The sequence below is a fragment of the Channa argus genome, chromosome 5, assembly GCF_033026475.1.
Source record: "Channa argus isolate prfri chromosome 5, Channa argus male v1.0, whole genome shotgun sequence".
NCBI classification, from domain to species: domain Eukaryota; kingdom Metazoa; phylum Chordata; class Actinopteri; order Anabantiformes; family Channidae; genus Channa; species Channa argus.
The window spans coordinates 15,347,779-15,363,258 of NC_090201.1; the positions used below are offsets into that span (position 1 = coordinate 15,347,779).

Sequence of the window (15,480 nt, forward strand, 5' to 3'; positions counted from 1 at the left end):
TCTGACTCATCCCTGCAGAGACGTCAGGACGATTTCACTGTTGCACAACTTTAAATGTAAAATGTTTAATCAACAGCTTTTGGCTTGTCCCTTCAGTGGCCGCTACAGTGAAACATGTTCCACACATTGGTATTAGTGTGTATGCCGAATGCCATTACTGTCACAGCCCCCCCCATTTTATTCGGCATCAAGGTGGCCATTGGAGGCTGGGCAGGGCCACAGCTGGTGGAGTGGCCTTCTGCATCCCAAACTGATGCTCTACCCACTTAGCCACCAGGCACCCCTTTAAATGTAAAACGCTGAATCAATTGTAAAAGGTTTAATTTTAAATGAGGGAAACGTTGTGTTATCATTGCATTGACAAAGGCTTAAGACAAATAAATAGCATGGCCAAGCATGTCCAAGATTAGTGGTTGTCTTGAACTTCGTTAATATTGCTCTAGAGCATTTGTCAGATGGTATCAGTTAACATCATCATCTTAGACATGACACACACAAAAAAGTATACCAATTATTTCATTAAAATGTAAATGAGCAGGGTGGGTCCACAGTGTTAACAGTAATAATCATATAAACAGTTGTTTAAATGAATTTAAAGTTTTAATGAATTTCTGCTTTTTCACCTTGTCAGCTATGTGTGTGAATGCAAAGGAGTTAAACTATTGCAGTATCTGTCTGTGTGGGTGGAAGATTGTGTGTGGTTGTGTACACCCATATGTTTACACATGTAGCTGGTGTCTGTTTGAGTTTAAAAGCCAGTCTCCGCTGCCCCGGCTGCACTCTGGTGGAAGCCATCATGGAGAGAGTGGTGCAAATCACCATCTTTGGGCTGCTGCTGGCTTTAGTTACCACACTGCCAAATAAGGTAAGTTAGCAAAACCTAAAAACAGAGCACCACACTATCAGAAAACCTATGAATATAATTTGGTCTCGCCACTCATTAATCTTTACAGTTGGCAAAGAAATACATTGAGATTTTTACAGTATCTCAGCAGGGTTTCAAATCATTAGATTCTGCCTTTGCAAACATCAGAAAGTACAGGTTGACTAAATTGAGTTTTGTTTGTGAACATGTACTTGGGTATTTATGTTGTTACAACATTAAGTATAGTTGATCCCTGTTTTAGGGTAAAGGCTTGTAAAACAGTACAACAAGTTGTAAGACAACAGGGAATTATTGAAGTGCAATTGCCTTTAAAATAAATGAAAACATTTTAAATATGAATGTGTATTGGGGACTACACTACCTTTTGGTAACAAAGACCTATGCTCATATGACATAAGATTTAAATAATGAATGTAAATGTTGGTGCAAGCACACACATAATACGATTGGATAATGTTCCAAGTCACTAACAAATTACAAGAATGGGGTGTTCATGCAGTTTGACCAATGAAACTTCACAGACGCCAACTATCAATGGTCATTATCTGATCTTTGCTCGTCAACAGCCAGCATGACCATTTGAACTACCTCTACAGTGAGGTGAAAACATTTGCATCCCCTTATATTATAATTGCAAAAAGAGTAAAACAAATTATGTATTTTCCAACAACATGATAACTTATGTACTGATTCCACTGTTTTTGCTGCTTTCAGCACACGGCTTGAGACTGTCACTGGAGATCTAACCACTTTCAAATTTAAAGTAAAGTCCAAAACGGACAAATTTGTGCACTGATAGTTTTCTTACATATTTTTTCAAACACTCCTTAACCATTTGTGTTACTTCTAAGGATGAAACAATTTTTCTTACAGCTAAATGTGCAAAAATTATTTGATTTATTCTTTTTGCCATATCAAAATAAGGGGATGTTAACCTTTCAATTACTCAATAATTTTTATAATGTTATTTATATTTGAACAAGAATGGGGTGTTTCTGCAGTTAGACCAATGAGATCTCACAGATGCCCCCACCAACACTGGTTGCCTGATCACTTAAACCACTTGTATATATGTTCCTTTTGTATTTGCCCAGGATGACTGGGATATCTACAGCTTTCATATCAACTCCACAGTGACCAGTCGATATGCTACCACAGTCATCACGAGCCGAGTGGCCAATCGTATGGACCAGCCAAAGGAAATAGAATTCCAAGTCCGCATTCCCAAAAATGCTTTCATCAGTAAATTTAGAATGTGTGTGAAAATACATTGACCTGTGAATCCTTACAGAATTTAGCATGTAAAAAGTTCAAAACTCAAGCATAATTAATCCAGCACTATTCTGGATTATCTATATAACCAAGGACTTTTCCTCCCTTAGGTTTATAGATGGTCAGGCATATGATGGTGTTGTGAAAGCTAAGGAACAAGCTCAGCAGCAATACAGTAAAGCTGTGTCCCGTGGGCAAAGTGCTGGGCTGGTCAGGTACCGAAAATGGATCAGTTTATCACCTGCAAGTCTTATATAAGGGACTTGTGTATCCTTCAGGAAAAAAATATTTTTCCCTGATTTAGATAGTTTTTTTTTTTTGCACATAAATTCCTTTATTTTATCTCCATGTCTCTGAAATCTGTGAAATTAAATAATCTGAGAAGAAAATTCACAAAGGCGTCACAAACTAAAAGTGATTGCTTTAATGCCACAGTTATCGTCTCTGTTGCAGTTCTGTAGGGAGGACCTTGGAGGAATTTAAGACCTCTGTGACGGTGGCTGCTCACAAAAAGGTGACATTTGAACTCACATATGAGGAGCTGCTAAAACGCAGACTTGGAAAGTACGAGCTCCAAATCCATGCTCGTCCCATGCAGCTTGTCAGAGACTTCAAGGTGTGGCTCACCTGCTGATATTTATTTACTGGTCATACTAGTCTGTTAGAGTTAGTGACTGTTTTAATTTCATTTCATTCTCAATGTCAGGTTGATGTTTATATTCATGAGAAAGCTGGCATCAACTTCATGGAGGTGACAGGTGGACTGAGCACCAAAGCCCTGGCTAATGCCATCACCAAAACAAAGACAGACAAACAGGTACAGCATTCAAAGATGAAAGATTATCATACTGACACATATACTAAAATATATTAGATATTTGGACACCATTGAAGCATTATATACAGTTGGGTGCAAATGTTTTCATTGCACATTTTTATACAATTTTCATTATTTTCCTAAAACATTTCTATATACACCATACATCATCAATATTGATACTTCTGATGATAAAAAAAACATTTGTATTGGCTGAATGCGCATTGTTATTATGCGCTTAAGATTAGGTTTGCATGTAATTTCAACTTTGCTCCTCTTCAGACAAGATGTAGAAACAGATGCAGAAGTGGAGCAAGGTTTACAGCATAGAGCTGCAAAGTTTTTTAAACTCACAAATATGTTTGCTTCAGTTACCTTTAGCATTATTGAGAGAAAGGATACTTCTGCTAAGACAGAAAATCAGCCAGTCAGACAACTAGAGCATGTGTAAGAGCTGTAGAAAACACTAAAGATAAAAATAGTGATATTCTGCATAAATATATAACTTGTTTTTATGCTAATGTTAATGGAACAAAATGTTTTTCCCTTCTTGGTGGCAGTTTTTTTTTCCCTATTCTTTGCTATGGACATAATGCCTTATATAAAATTAGCCCATTACAGTCATGGAGATGTTTATAATTTGCATGATGTGAAGCTTTTGTCAGTGTCAGATAGAATGCAGTGGATTATTACTGGAATATTACTTTAAAATCAATTACATTTTCAGGCTAATTCAGTCATATAAAAAAATTCAGTAGTGTCTGTAGTGTTTTACATTTCAGTCAAATCTTGGTAAATAGATGCAGTGCTTCTAAAACTGCTTTTACTCAGCTACAGTAACAGGCAGTATTAGGGACTTTTAGATTTATTATTGAAGAATGTAATACTATTTGGACCTGTCTGGCAAAGGCCAGACACCAGCCCTGGAGTAATAAATAAAGTTTAATTCAGTCAAACGAAATCACAGAGGACTTAGTATGTTTAACATTGATACTCCTTTATTGATTCTTTGTGTTTTCAGGTGTGGGTGTATTTCTACCCTACCCAAGACCAACAGAAAACATGTGACAGCTGTGTAGAGCAGGGTATGGACGGAGATCTGGTTATTGTTTACGATGTCAACAGGGACGTTGCATTTGGAGACATTAGGGTACAGAAACAATGAATTTTCTGTTGACTTTTAACATTTTTAAACAGGTATTTTATGAATAATGTTTTATAACCAACCCAACTTTCTTCTTACTACCCCAAGAATTCAGACGGGTACTTTGTTCATCACTTTGCTCCATCTAATCTTCCACGTATACCTAAGAATGTTGTCTTTGTTATTGATCAAAGTGGCTCCATGCTTGGCAGAAAGATACAACAGGTACAGTATCTGAAGAGTGTGAGCTTGAGTTTATGACACATTGACACTAATGTATTGGAGAGATTTTACTTCTTAGTTTACTGGTGTTACTAACACATAAGTTTATTAAACGGAGTTTAGTTCCAATGTATCAATGATGGTTTTTTTTTTTCAGACTAGGACTGCATTAATCTACATCTTGAATGACCTGGCAGAAGATGATTACTTTGGTCTCATCACTTTTAATAGTGCCCTTTTTTACTGGAAGAGAGAACTAGTTCAGGCCACCAAGGGAAATGTGGATAGTGCCAAGAACTTTGCACAAAACATTGATGCAAGTGGAGGTAAGTCGTTTAAATAAATGCATTTTTAGAGATGTCAATATTTAATAAGAAGAATGGTTTGAATGAGACATGTTTTGTCTTTTTAGGCACAAACATTAATGAAGCAGTGTTGAAAGGAGCAAGTATGTTGAACGCACATCCCAGAGAAGGCTCAGCATCTATCCTTATACTTCTCACTGATGGAGACCCAACGTCAGGTTATAATAAATCACACAAATGCACAAATACTTGAAGAAATGAATAGGTGGCTGCCTAAAAAATTACTCAACAATGTTTAAAAGATGGAGTGGTTAGCACTGCCACCTCACAGCTAGAAGGTTGCAAGTTTCCATCCATGACCATGTTCTTCCTGTGTGGAGTTTCCATGTTCTCCTTGTGCTTGTGTGAGTTTCCTCAGAGTACTCTGGTTTCCTACTACAGTCCACATACCTCCATGTTAGGTTAACCAGTGGCGCTAAAATTGCCCATAGGTGTAAATGTGAGTGTGAATGGTTCTCGGTCTGTGCTGGCCCTGACATAGACTAGCGACCTGTCCTGCATGTACCCTGCCTCTCACCCTATACACCTGGGACAGGCTCCAACCCCCCCACCAGATCTGATTGAATTGACAGTTTATTACAATTTTCTACTAACAGGGCTACCAGCAGAACTATCAAACCTCCCCAGATGATCAAACATGCAGCAAAATCGCTCATAAAGGACACATGTCAAATCAATCGTTATATTCCTGCATTACCTTCCTGTAACTGCTCACATCAGGCTCAAAACTGTGATGCTCATCTATAAAGTGGTCATTTACAGGAACAGCACCTTCATAACTAAACACCGTTATACAGGTTTACAGCCCATCTCACTCACTGCTCTCTGCCAAAGAGCAGTGCTTGGTGGTCCCTCCACCACACTGCAGAAGAACCAAAGCAAGCTAACTACTTAACCCTGCATGCTCAGCAACCTCACTCCCAAAATTCAAGAAACTGTTCAAGATGAAACTGTATCTAAAAAAAAACTTAAAAAAGAAACCACATGTTGTGTTGTTTCAGGGGTGACAGATATTGTAACAATACAGTCAAATGTAAGACGGGCCATTGCAGACAAATTCCCTCTCTACTGTCTTGGTTTTGGTTTTGATGTCAATTTTGAGTTCCTTGAGAAGATGTCGCTGCAGAACAATGGTGCGGCACGACGGATTTATGAAGACTCTGATTCTGATTTACAGTTGAAGGTATTTTGAAGGACTTGTACTTTCCTCATTATACTGTATTTAGTTTACCAGGTGATAGGCAACATTTCAGTAGAATAAAAAGATCAATTTTGGCTGCAGAGAGGCTGAACATTCATTTATTTTCCATGCTCTATGTCAACAGGGTTTCTATGAAGAGGTGGCAACTCCTCTGTTGACCAATGTAACAATGACCTACACAGGGGGAGCCAATCTAACCAAGACTCACTTCAGACAGTATTATAATGGCTCTGAGATTGTTGTGGCTGGACAGATCACTGACAACAACATTGAAACCTTCACTCCAAAAGTTGTGGCCATTTCAGTAAGAATTAATTCACACTGCCCCTCATCTGTAATTTCCTTAAAGGTTTGTGAAAGTCTGTGAGTGATTAACAATAAATGTGGACTCTGACAGGGAACTGGAAGGATGAGGTTTTTGGACACAAATTACACTATTGAGTCCATTGTAACTGACAGCGGCATCCAGAGGGTCTGGGCCTACCTCACTGTCAAGCAGCTTCTGGAGAAGGAGTAAGTGTGATGTTAGCCAGCTTTGTTTTAAAGTTTTAATCAATTACTGAGTCCCCCTCGCATTTCTATTTAATTAATGAATTATGTAGTATATAGACGTATTACAATAAGCCTGTCTGTTCTATGTTCTTTTCATTTGTATTTATTTATTTTACTAAATCTACTTTTTAACTCAAGATAACTGTGGCTAATCGATGGGATCTACAGAATAATTTGCGTTGTGTTCAGAGTGTGTTGTATGTTGCAGAGATTGTAAAACACTCAAACTTGTGATTTGTCATTGGACTCGCTTGACTCACCAATTAAAATCAATTTAACTTAATCACAAATGTTTTTGCAGGACACGTCAGACAATTACACAGAAAGCATCAGCAGTTTTACCCCACAAGTTTTCAATGTACCTTTTGAAACAATAGGTTTTTTTTTCTTAATGAAATAAACAGAAGCAAATTTCTCATGTTTAGCTGATGGCTATGACTTTTGCCAGCAAATACTGCCCAATAGGATTTTAGTCATATCAAAGTCAACATTAATCATAATGTTTTCGTACTTTTTTTTGTACTTCCAGAATTAATAGGTAACATTAACAATAATAGGGAGATTGAAAATGCCATATTGTACATGTGGATCCAAGCAAGGAATGCCATGGCTGTTTTTATAATTTATTACATAGTTAATCATCGCTTTCTGTAAGTTTTTACAGAAACAAAAGTTTTTTTGTTTTGTTTTTATCAAATGCCATTGTTTGAAAAAAAGGTTAAAAACAGCTACAAATGTGATGTTTCCACCAGTCACTGAAGATTGTAACAAATGTCACAGTTTTTTCAGCATTAAACATTTTTTTCAAGCATTGCTGAGTTAAGCAAACGTATTATAAAATACAGGAGAGACACAACTAGCCCCCCATGAACTCGATCAGGGATTGAGATAACAATTGATGGATGTTTCATATGTATACAATTTGTGACCCAGGTTGCAGTCATCTGCACAGGAGAAGGAGAAAATGAAGCAAGAGGCCTTGGAGCTGTCACTGAAATACAGCTTTGTGACCCCACTCACATCCATGGTGGTCACCAAGCCTGAGGGGGAAAATGCAGATGTGCTCCATAAACCCAAGGAAGTTGAAAACCCACAGCTGGAAGATTCTATTGCACAAGGATATCCACTTATAGCGATGTATGCTGATCTGGATTCAGGTGAGAATCACAAATGCACAACTCATCTTCTTTTTTAATAGTTTGCCACATAATGACATATGGCAGATAATGTTAAATTAAGATTTATGGCTTATTATAATTTTTGATGTAAATACAGATGTTGCCAAAACATTTTGTTTAGCTAAAATAGAGATTTTTATCTAAAATGTGTTAATAGTGAGCACATTAGATTCTCTTTTCTTTCTTTTCTGACCATATAATTATTATTATTTATCATCCTTATTTATATAACTTTTCTTGCCTCAAAAAAGCCAAAGTAGATCTAAAGAGTTGGTATTATGGACCTTTTTTGCTAAGTGTATATTATAATGTGTGATATTTTATTCATCCAAAACTGTTTAGATTTCTCTAAGTTGAACTGCAGAGTCACTCCTGTCCTATTTTTGCTATTGTTTGTAGAAAACCAGAAATACACACCATAGAGGTAGAGAAATTAAACATGTTGGGAAAGAAACTGCACCTGCAAGTAGAAATTTGGTGGTGTGATTGCAGCTCGACACAAACACACTGTTTGTCACCCTGACACTATTTTAAGAGTCCAGCACAGCTCTCACATTATAGAGCTCAATGTTAGCCTGCCTGAGAACATGTTTATATTTAGGCTCACTCCTTTCATCCCGATGTTTCCCCTGCTGCATGTTCACAAACTACAGATACTAATGGAACCACATTGGTTAACGGTAGCTTTCCTCCTAAAATAACAGTTGGAATAATTTTAAGCTGCAAGTATACTTTTACTACTTAGGAGATTTTAATTTCAGGGTCTAAATGAAACCAAATAGAGCTTGCATCTAGGGAACCTGGTTTAGTCACACACAATCTATTTCTTTTCCATAACGAGGAGAGGCTACTAATACTGATGAAAAACATTATAAGGTATGCAATTTAGGCAAGGAAACCTTTATTTTACCTGCAGATGCTGTACTTTATCTAGCAAATGCAAAAGCTAACAGCAAGCAATGATAGTGTTTTAAATGATAAAATCAACAATTCGACAATCAGTCAGATATCTCTATCTTAACTATCATTCTACTCACAGCCTCCTTGGTATTAATGGTAAAAATAAAAATGTATAACTTGGCTGTTGACACATACATTTATATATGTTTGACGAAACAGGGGAGACATCTGGTGGAAAGGACAGGAGTGTGTCCTATGTGTTGCAGCAGATCAATGATAGGAAAAGCCATGCAATTTTCAGTAGCCCCTAGGGACAAAGCACAAACAAATATAAAAGTGCAAACAAAAAGAAAATGTGCTGCAAATCAGATAATGCCTAAAAATATGACTGTTCTGGCTGTGAGGTTTCACCACTTGTCGCTAAAACTAATCCAGTCCAATGATCCCTTTAATTCTGTTATTAGATGTTTCAAGCTGGTTATAATGCTGCTAGGGGCCACCATAGTAGGTGGATGATAGAACTTATGGAAAAAAGAAGAGGACCAAAAACTGAGCCCTGCGGTACACTAATAGAGAGACTGTGAGAGTTAGAAACATGCCCCTGCCAGGATACTTTGGAGGTTCATCAAGATAAGTAAGATTAAAGCCAGGCATGAGCTGTTCAAGTGATGCCCAAGTCACAGAGGGCAGACAGAAGGATCTGATGGTTCAGCTCATCCACAGCCGTAAGGAGTGATGTTTCTGTGGAGTGGCCTCTCTTGAAGACGGACATCTAAATATGAAGGTGGTGCTTTGTGAGAAAGCATATCTGACAGTTAATTAAAGAATGCTTGTTTAAGGCTCTTTACCATGAATGGACGCAGAGACACAGGTCTGGCTGTGGCAGCCTCTCCAGGTCAGACTGATTCTAGGTTATCTTTCAGCAATCTCAGTGCTCTTCTGGTGCTTTATAAAAGACATTTTGCACACATTGGTATAGTAATATGTAATAGCATGTAATAGCGGGGCTATTACATGATATTACTACTATACTACTAGGTAATAGCATGTAACAGCGGTGGTCTGATGTACCAATTTTTTGCAGACTGACACAGTGACTCCATGCAGGGTTTTCATACTGTATTTTACTACATTAGGTAATACTTACTTTCTACTTTGACGCTCCAAGTATGCACTCCCATCATATAATTTTTGTCAGTAACCCATTGCTCTATTTTAGTTAAGGTAGTTCCCTTTTCCTCCAGCTGTCTCTGTCTGCACGACTTCCATGAGACTTCCCTATTACAGCATGACACACATAGAGTACAGCACAGTAGGTCAAAGACTGAATAAACTGAAAATGTTTAAACAATTTTTTAAGAGCTGGATAGTAGAATAGTGGTATTAGATCTCTAGATGTAGATAAATTTAGATATCAGTTTTTCCCATGCTCTAAACTGAGACCCTAACATTTCTATCGCTAACTAGTGATAGAAAGTAAAGCAACCTGCTAGCACATTTGTGTTTAATGATGTCTTGTGTCTTATGAGTATTTTGTGATGTCGCTCTGAATTCTTACAGAATGTTTACAAAATATGTAAGTATTTCTTAAAGCTGACACATTCTTAATATTGTTCATATCTCATATATTGTACCATATCTTAATATGTTCATTTTTCAGTTGATGACATGGATCAGAGTCAAAGCTATGGTCAATATAAAGACGGTAATATACTTTTTCAATCTTTGTATTATTGTACTAATCGCTCATGTTCAGCTAGGTAATAAACACACAGGCAGGCAGCACATGCCTATGCTGAAAGAGCCTTTTAATCTCTCCTGATGACAAACAACATATATTTTCTATAATATATCATATAGTGAAAGAAAGTTAATAATACACTATATCAAATTGCCTAAAGCCAAATAAACAAATATCAAAGAAAAAATAGGATTATTGTGGTGATAATAAAAAATAAAATGTAATATCATCGTAATTTCTAAAGCAATAACCAGATAATATTGTAGTGAAAGCAATGGACATGTCTTGGTAATAGAATAATAAAAATTTTAGATATTATTTTCAAATAATATGTTTATTTTCAAATAATATCTAGGTAATAGAATGTAACAGCGGTTGTCTTCTGGTGATGTACCAATTTTTTTGCAGACTGACACAGTGTCTCCATGCAGTTGATGGATGCGTGTCTGACTAAACTAGGGTTTTAATACTGTATTTTACTACATTAGGTAATACTTACTTTCTACTTTGACGCTCCAAGTATGCACTCCCATCATATAATTTTTGTCAGTTACCCATCGCTCTATTTTAGTCAAGGTAGTTCCCTTTTTCTCTAGCTGTCTCTGTCTGCACGACTTCCATGAGACTTCCCTATTACAGCATGACACACATAGAGTACAGCACAGTAGGTCAAAGACTGAATGAATTGAAAATGTTTAAACAATTTTCTAAGAGCTGGATAGTAAAATAGTAGTATTATGTCTCTAGACGTAGATAAATTTAGATATCAGTTTTTCCCATGCTCTAAACTGAGACCCTAACATTTCTATCAGTAACTAGAGTTGCTAAAGTAAAGCAACCTGCTAGAACATTTGTATTTAATGATGTCTTGTGAGTATTGAGTATTTTGTGAAGTCGCTCTGAATTCTTACAGAATGTTTACAAAATATGTAAGTATTTCTTAAAGCTCATTCTTAATATTGTTCATATCTCATATATTGTACCATATCTTAATATGTTCATTTTTCAGTTTTTGACTATGATATGACTCCAAGCTTTGATCCACTTGTACAAGGTAAAATACTTTTTTAATCTTTGTATTATTGTACCAATCGCTCATGTTCAGCTAGGTAATAAACACGCAGACAGGCAGCACATGCCTATTCTGAAAGAGCCTTTGAATCTCTCCTGATGACAAAAAACATAGATAACAACATTCTATAATATAACATATAGTGAAAGACAGTTAATAATACACTATATCAAATTGCCTAAAGCCAAATAAAAATGAAATATCAAAGAAAAAATAAAAACAATGTATGTTTTTCCTTTGTTTGTTTCTTTGTTGCAGCTTTTAAAACATAAACATGTGGAGAATCCAGGCAGAAATGCATGTGTCCAATAATAGATAAAATGTTCTTCCATGTCATTATTTAGCTTTTGTTATTTTCACCAAAGCTACAACCAACTACTGACCTTTCTTCTGTCCTTTGAGAAAAATCTTTTGTTGTTTTCGAAATACTGTGCTAACCATTCAATAGCAATGGCAAAAATCATAAACTTCATTTTGGAGGTGCAATGCATGTCCTTTTCCCTGAATTTATTTATTTTTTTTTACTCACATTTTTTGAAATGTAAATTGCCTTTGAATCTCTCCTGATGACAAAAAACATAGATAACAACATTCTATAATATAACATATAGTGAAAGAAAGTTAATAATACACTATATCAAATTGCCTAAAGCCAAATAAACAAATATCAAAGAAAAAATAGGATTATTGTGGTGATAATAAAAAATATAATGTAATATCATCGTAATTTCTAAAGCAATAACCAGATAATATCATAGTGAAAGCAATGGATATGTCTTGGTAATAGGAGGATAACATTAAAAGAGTAATAATGTGAAAACTAAACAGTACTTAACAGTAATTACCTGGACAAACTTGTTGCACTTTCTGTATAATAACCATGAAAAGGTGCTTTCAAATGCGTAACTACCTGTTTCTACCTAATGTCATGATAATATTTATAGTGATAAAGATGGACATTATGGCAGCTCTCCAGAAGATCAGCAATCTTAACTCACAGTTTTATATGTCATAACCCCGACTCCCATCCCTTTAAAATTACCAATCTTCGTAATAGTGTGTCACATATGTGTTTCTGAAACAATTCAATTTGGGTTATCTTCTACAAAAAGTCTTATGTTCTGTTGTTTAACATACCGAGGTGTAAAGAACATATATAAATGGTGAAATTAAGAAATTTTATTTTGTATCCAGCTTTTGCCTTTTCAATGCACTTGGACGAGACTGTATAAACTGTAGTATTTTCAATAGAAACTTTGTGGTACACACTCACATCCCCACAGGCTTTAAACAGTAAGCTTGTTGTTAATGTCTACCGAGAGAGATTAAAAGAATATGTAGTGGAGTATATTAAAGCAGAGGATAGGTATAAAAATGTTGATATCAATCTAATTTCCTCTTCAGTTAATACAATATCCTCTAAAGATTTGCAAATGTCAATGTCTGTTTTTTTTTTTACTGTTCCACATCATTATAGTTGGGACATACACCAACTAAATAAACTGAATTTTTTTTTGTACTGTTCCAGATCATTATCGTGTGGACATACTCCATCAGGGATACCCCGCTAAGATTTTAACAGTAACTACTGGTAAAGTATTGCTATTGTTTTTATACAAAGTGTTTCAACTGTGCAAGAGGTAGTGATAGAAAACAACATGTGTACATGTGTGTTGAATAAGTATTTGTTTGTCTGTGTACAGGGTGTACGTTGTCTTTTTTTACATAAAGTTCTTTAAAAGGCATCATGTGAAATGACCCTCTTTATCCAAGAGAACAGGATTTTCATCGCCAGCATGCTCTACTAATGACAAATGCGCAATAAGATAAAAGCTAAAACAGGCCCATGCCTATTGCTCACAACCGCACAAAAATTCAAGATTTGTACAGAATAGTTATCCATAGACAAATATAGCATGCTATAATGAATCAGTGCATCAGTTAGTTAAATTAATTGGAGTGAAAAACAAATTGTATTTTTAGGATATGGGTTTGCCTGTGTTCTGTAACTGTGTTTATCTCTCCAGTGAGCTCTCCAGTTTCCACTTTCCACCGGTTTTTGCTTAAAACTGAGAAACATTCTTATCCTCTGTGCTTTGATGTCCCTGGAGAAACTCGACTCAAACTACTTCACCATCCCAGTAGGGGTCAGTAATTACTATACTCTTTCTTAAACAACAAACCCAATCATGCTTGACATAAATAATAATGTTTCACGTCTTGTCCTGAGTTGTATATGTTCTTTTTTATATTAGAGTTGTTTGTGAATGGTGTTCTTAATTCAAAAGCATATGGGGGCTTTAAAATGATTGGCATCCACTTTAAAAATGACCAGTATGTTGAGATTGGAACCGATGGCATCACTGTACAAATGGGACAAGGAGTTTCACGCAATATTGGACGGAATCTTGTCACAGCCAAGTGAGTGAGCAGTGGGTTATTAAAGAAATACACCTCCACCCTCACGCTTATACACAACGTATATATATACCAGCACCAGCTAGTCAACTTGCTCTGGTCAAAAAAAATAAAACATAGTCCCACATTAATAGGAATGTGCTGCTTTTACACTGGGCAATGTTTGTGAAGCAATAAACTGTCCAATTAAGTTGTAGTCTGCTATAGCATGTTTGAGAACAAAGAGTCATTCAGCAATGAGAGCAAAAGTAGTAAGGATGGCTCCTAACACCACAAATACCCAATATTACTGATACTGAATTATTATTAATTCACAGTTAAAAAAATGTAAATTGCTGTTTATGACTGAAACTTAAGTGAAAGCCCTGCATACCCATTGTATACTCATATTCTATCTGATTAATATTATTTTGGATAACAAAGCATTTCTTAGGAGTGTATAGACTGTTTAATTTATTATCTTCCTTATTAAAGTTGCACTTGCAAGCGTGGGTGAACCAATATGTTTATCTTACTTATTGGTAAGTTTCATAGCTTCAACTCCACTGCACTTCAGTTACAGTAAGAGAAATCATCTGTGTGGGTGTGCAGGGCCTTTTAAGAATCTAACAGTAGTTTTTCTTCTAGCATAACAGTGATTGGGCGGGACAAGGAATTTGATGTTGCAGTTGGAGACGCACAAATGGTTATTTTAATTCATCAGAATGGGGGTGAAGAATTCCTCTGGCCGGTTTTACGACAGCGGCCATCGGACAACAATGTTGAAGGAATTTTAGGTGGGTGAGAAGGTGGCAAATATGTTGAACATATATGAACATGTTGAACATATATGAACATCTGCAAAGTGCTTACAATTGCTGTGCACTGAAAACAGTGTACTGAATCAAAGTTTTTACCAAGCTGTGATGTTTCATGGAGGAGCCGAATATTTTGTGGCGTGTCAACTTTACTGTTTGTCCTCTGTGTGCCCAGCTCTAAAGCCAGCCGTTTATGAGGAGGTGCAGCAAACCCCCTCAACAAAGGTTAAGATCAAAGACCAAGAGATTGACGTTACCAGGTGAATTTTGTTCAGTATTCTTTTTTAATATAATAAAGACGGAAGATTGAAAGTGCTGTAATTATTATTACTCTGATGCACAAAGTTAAATTACTACTCACATTGTTCTTTTGTAGATCCAGTGCTGCTGACTACAGCGTTTCCAGTTCCCCAATACTGGATTGTTGGTTGATGTCCACTGAGTCAGCCCTGCAGAGACGCCTGGATGACTTCACTGTTGCACAACTTTAAGTGTTAAATGTTGAATTATTTCAAAAGATTTAATCACAAAAATCTTAACATGAACAAATAAAGAATATCCCAGATCTGTGGTTATGTTTGACTTTATTAATATGTTTCTAGAAATTTGTCAGATGATATCAAACCATTACATTTTATTTCAATACAACTTCCAAAGTGACTTCATGCAACACAACAGTCCTACATTAGTAGTTAGTCTGTAAATAAGCTAAAATATTGTTTATCAGCAGCAGCAGATATACATATTTTACCAAGGTCTGAGGGCAGAATCAATTTTTTAAAACACAGAAAATCGTTAAAATGAACTAATTCAGCAAACATTGTATGTATTTGAAATTGCATTTGTGGCCTGCACAGCAAACATTTATCCATTTAATACCAACTTTAAATCAGAATATTTACATTTTAATGCTGG

General features: G+C 36.0%; 1 protein-coding gene across 4 annotated transcripts; it reads left to right on the forward strand.

Moving 5' to 3' along the window:
• The first annotated feature begins 713 nt into the window (after positions 1 to 713).
• Positions 714 to 15,130, forward strand: LOC137127023 (inter-alpha-trypsin inhibitor heavy chain H3-like). 4 transcript variants are annotated; one of them, XM_067503324.1, is made up of 21 exons: positions 715 to 865; positions 1,981 to 2,141; positions 2,269 to 2,373; positions 2,612 to 2,774; positions 2,865 to 2,975; positions 3,997 to 4,125; positions 4,228 to 4,344; positions 4,499 to 4,667; positions 4,754 to 4,864; positions 5,708 to 5,889; positions 6,032 to 6,211; positions 6,305 to 6,420; positions 7,393 to 7,616; positions 10,198 to 10,242; positions 11,288 to 11,332; positions 12,879 to 12,941; positions 13,378 to 13,497; positions 13,606 to 13,771; positions 14,396 to 14,544; positions 14,741 to 14,825; positions 14,942 to 15,130. In XM_067503324.1, exons 1-21 carry the CDS (start codon positions 716 to 718, stop codon positions 15,054 to 15,056), a joined length of 2,706 nt encoding a protein of 901 aa, XP_067359425.1. In that variant the 5' UTR covers position 715; the 3' UTR covers positions 15,057 to 15,130. The 4 variants fall into 4 exon arrangements, with proteins under 4 accessions (XP_067359428.1, XP_067359425.1, XP_067359427.1 ...); XM_067503326.1 differs by lacking the exon at positions 11,288 to 11,332; XM_067503325.1 differs by lacking the exon at positions 10,198 to 10,242.
• Positions 15,131 to 15,480: the final 350 nt, after the last annotated feature.

Coding starts and splice junctions, on each gene's coding strand:
- LOC137127023 (XM_067503324.1), top strand. CDS start 716: ATGTTTACACATGTAGCTGGTGTCTGTTTGAGTTTAAAAGCCAGTCTC. Junction 10,243..11,287: donor CTATGGTCAATATAAAGACG/GTAATATACTTT, acceptor TTCATTTTTCAG/TTTTTGACTATGATATGACT. Junction 14,826..14,941: donor CAAGAGATTGACGTTACCAG/GTGAATTTTGTT, acceptor GTTCTTTTGTAG/ATCCAGTGCTGCTGACTACA.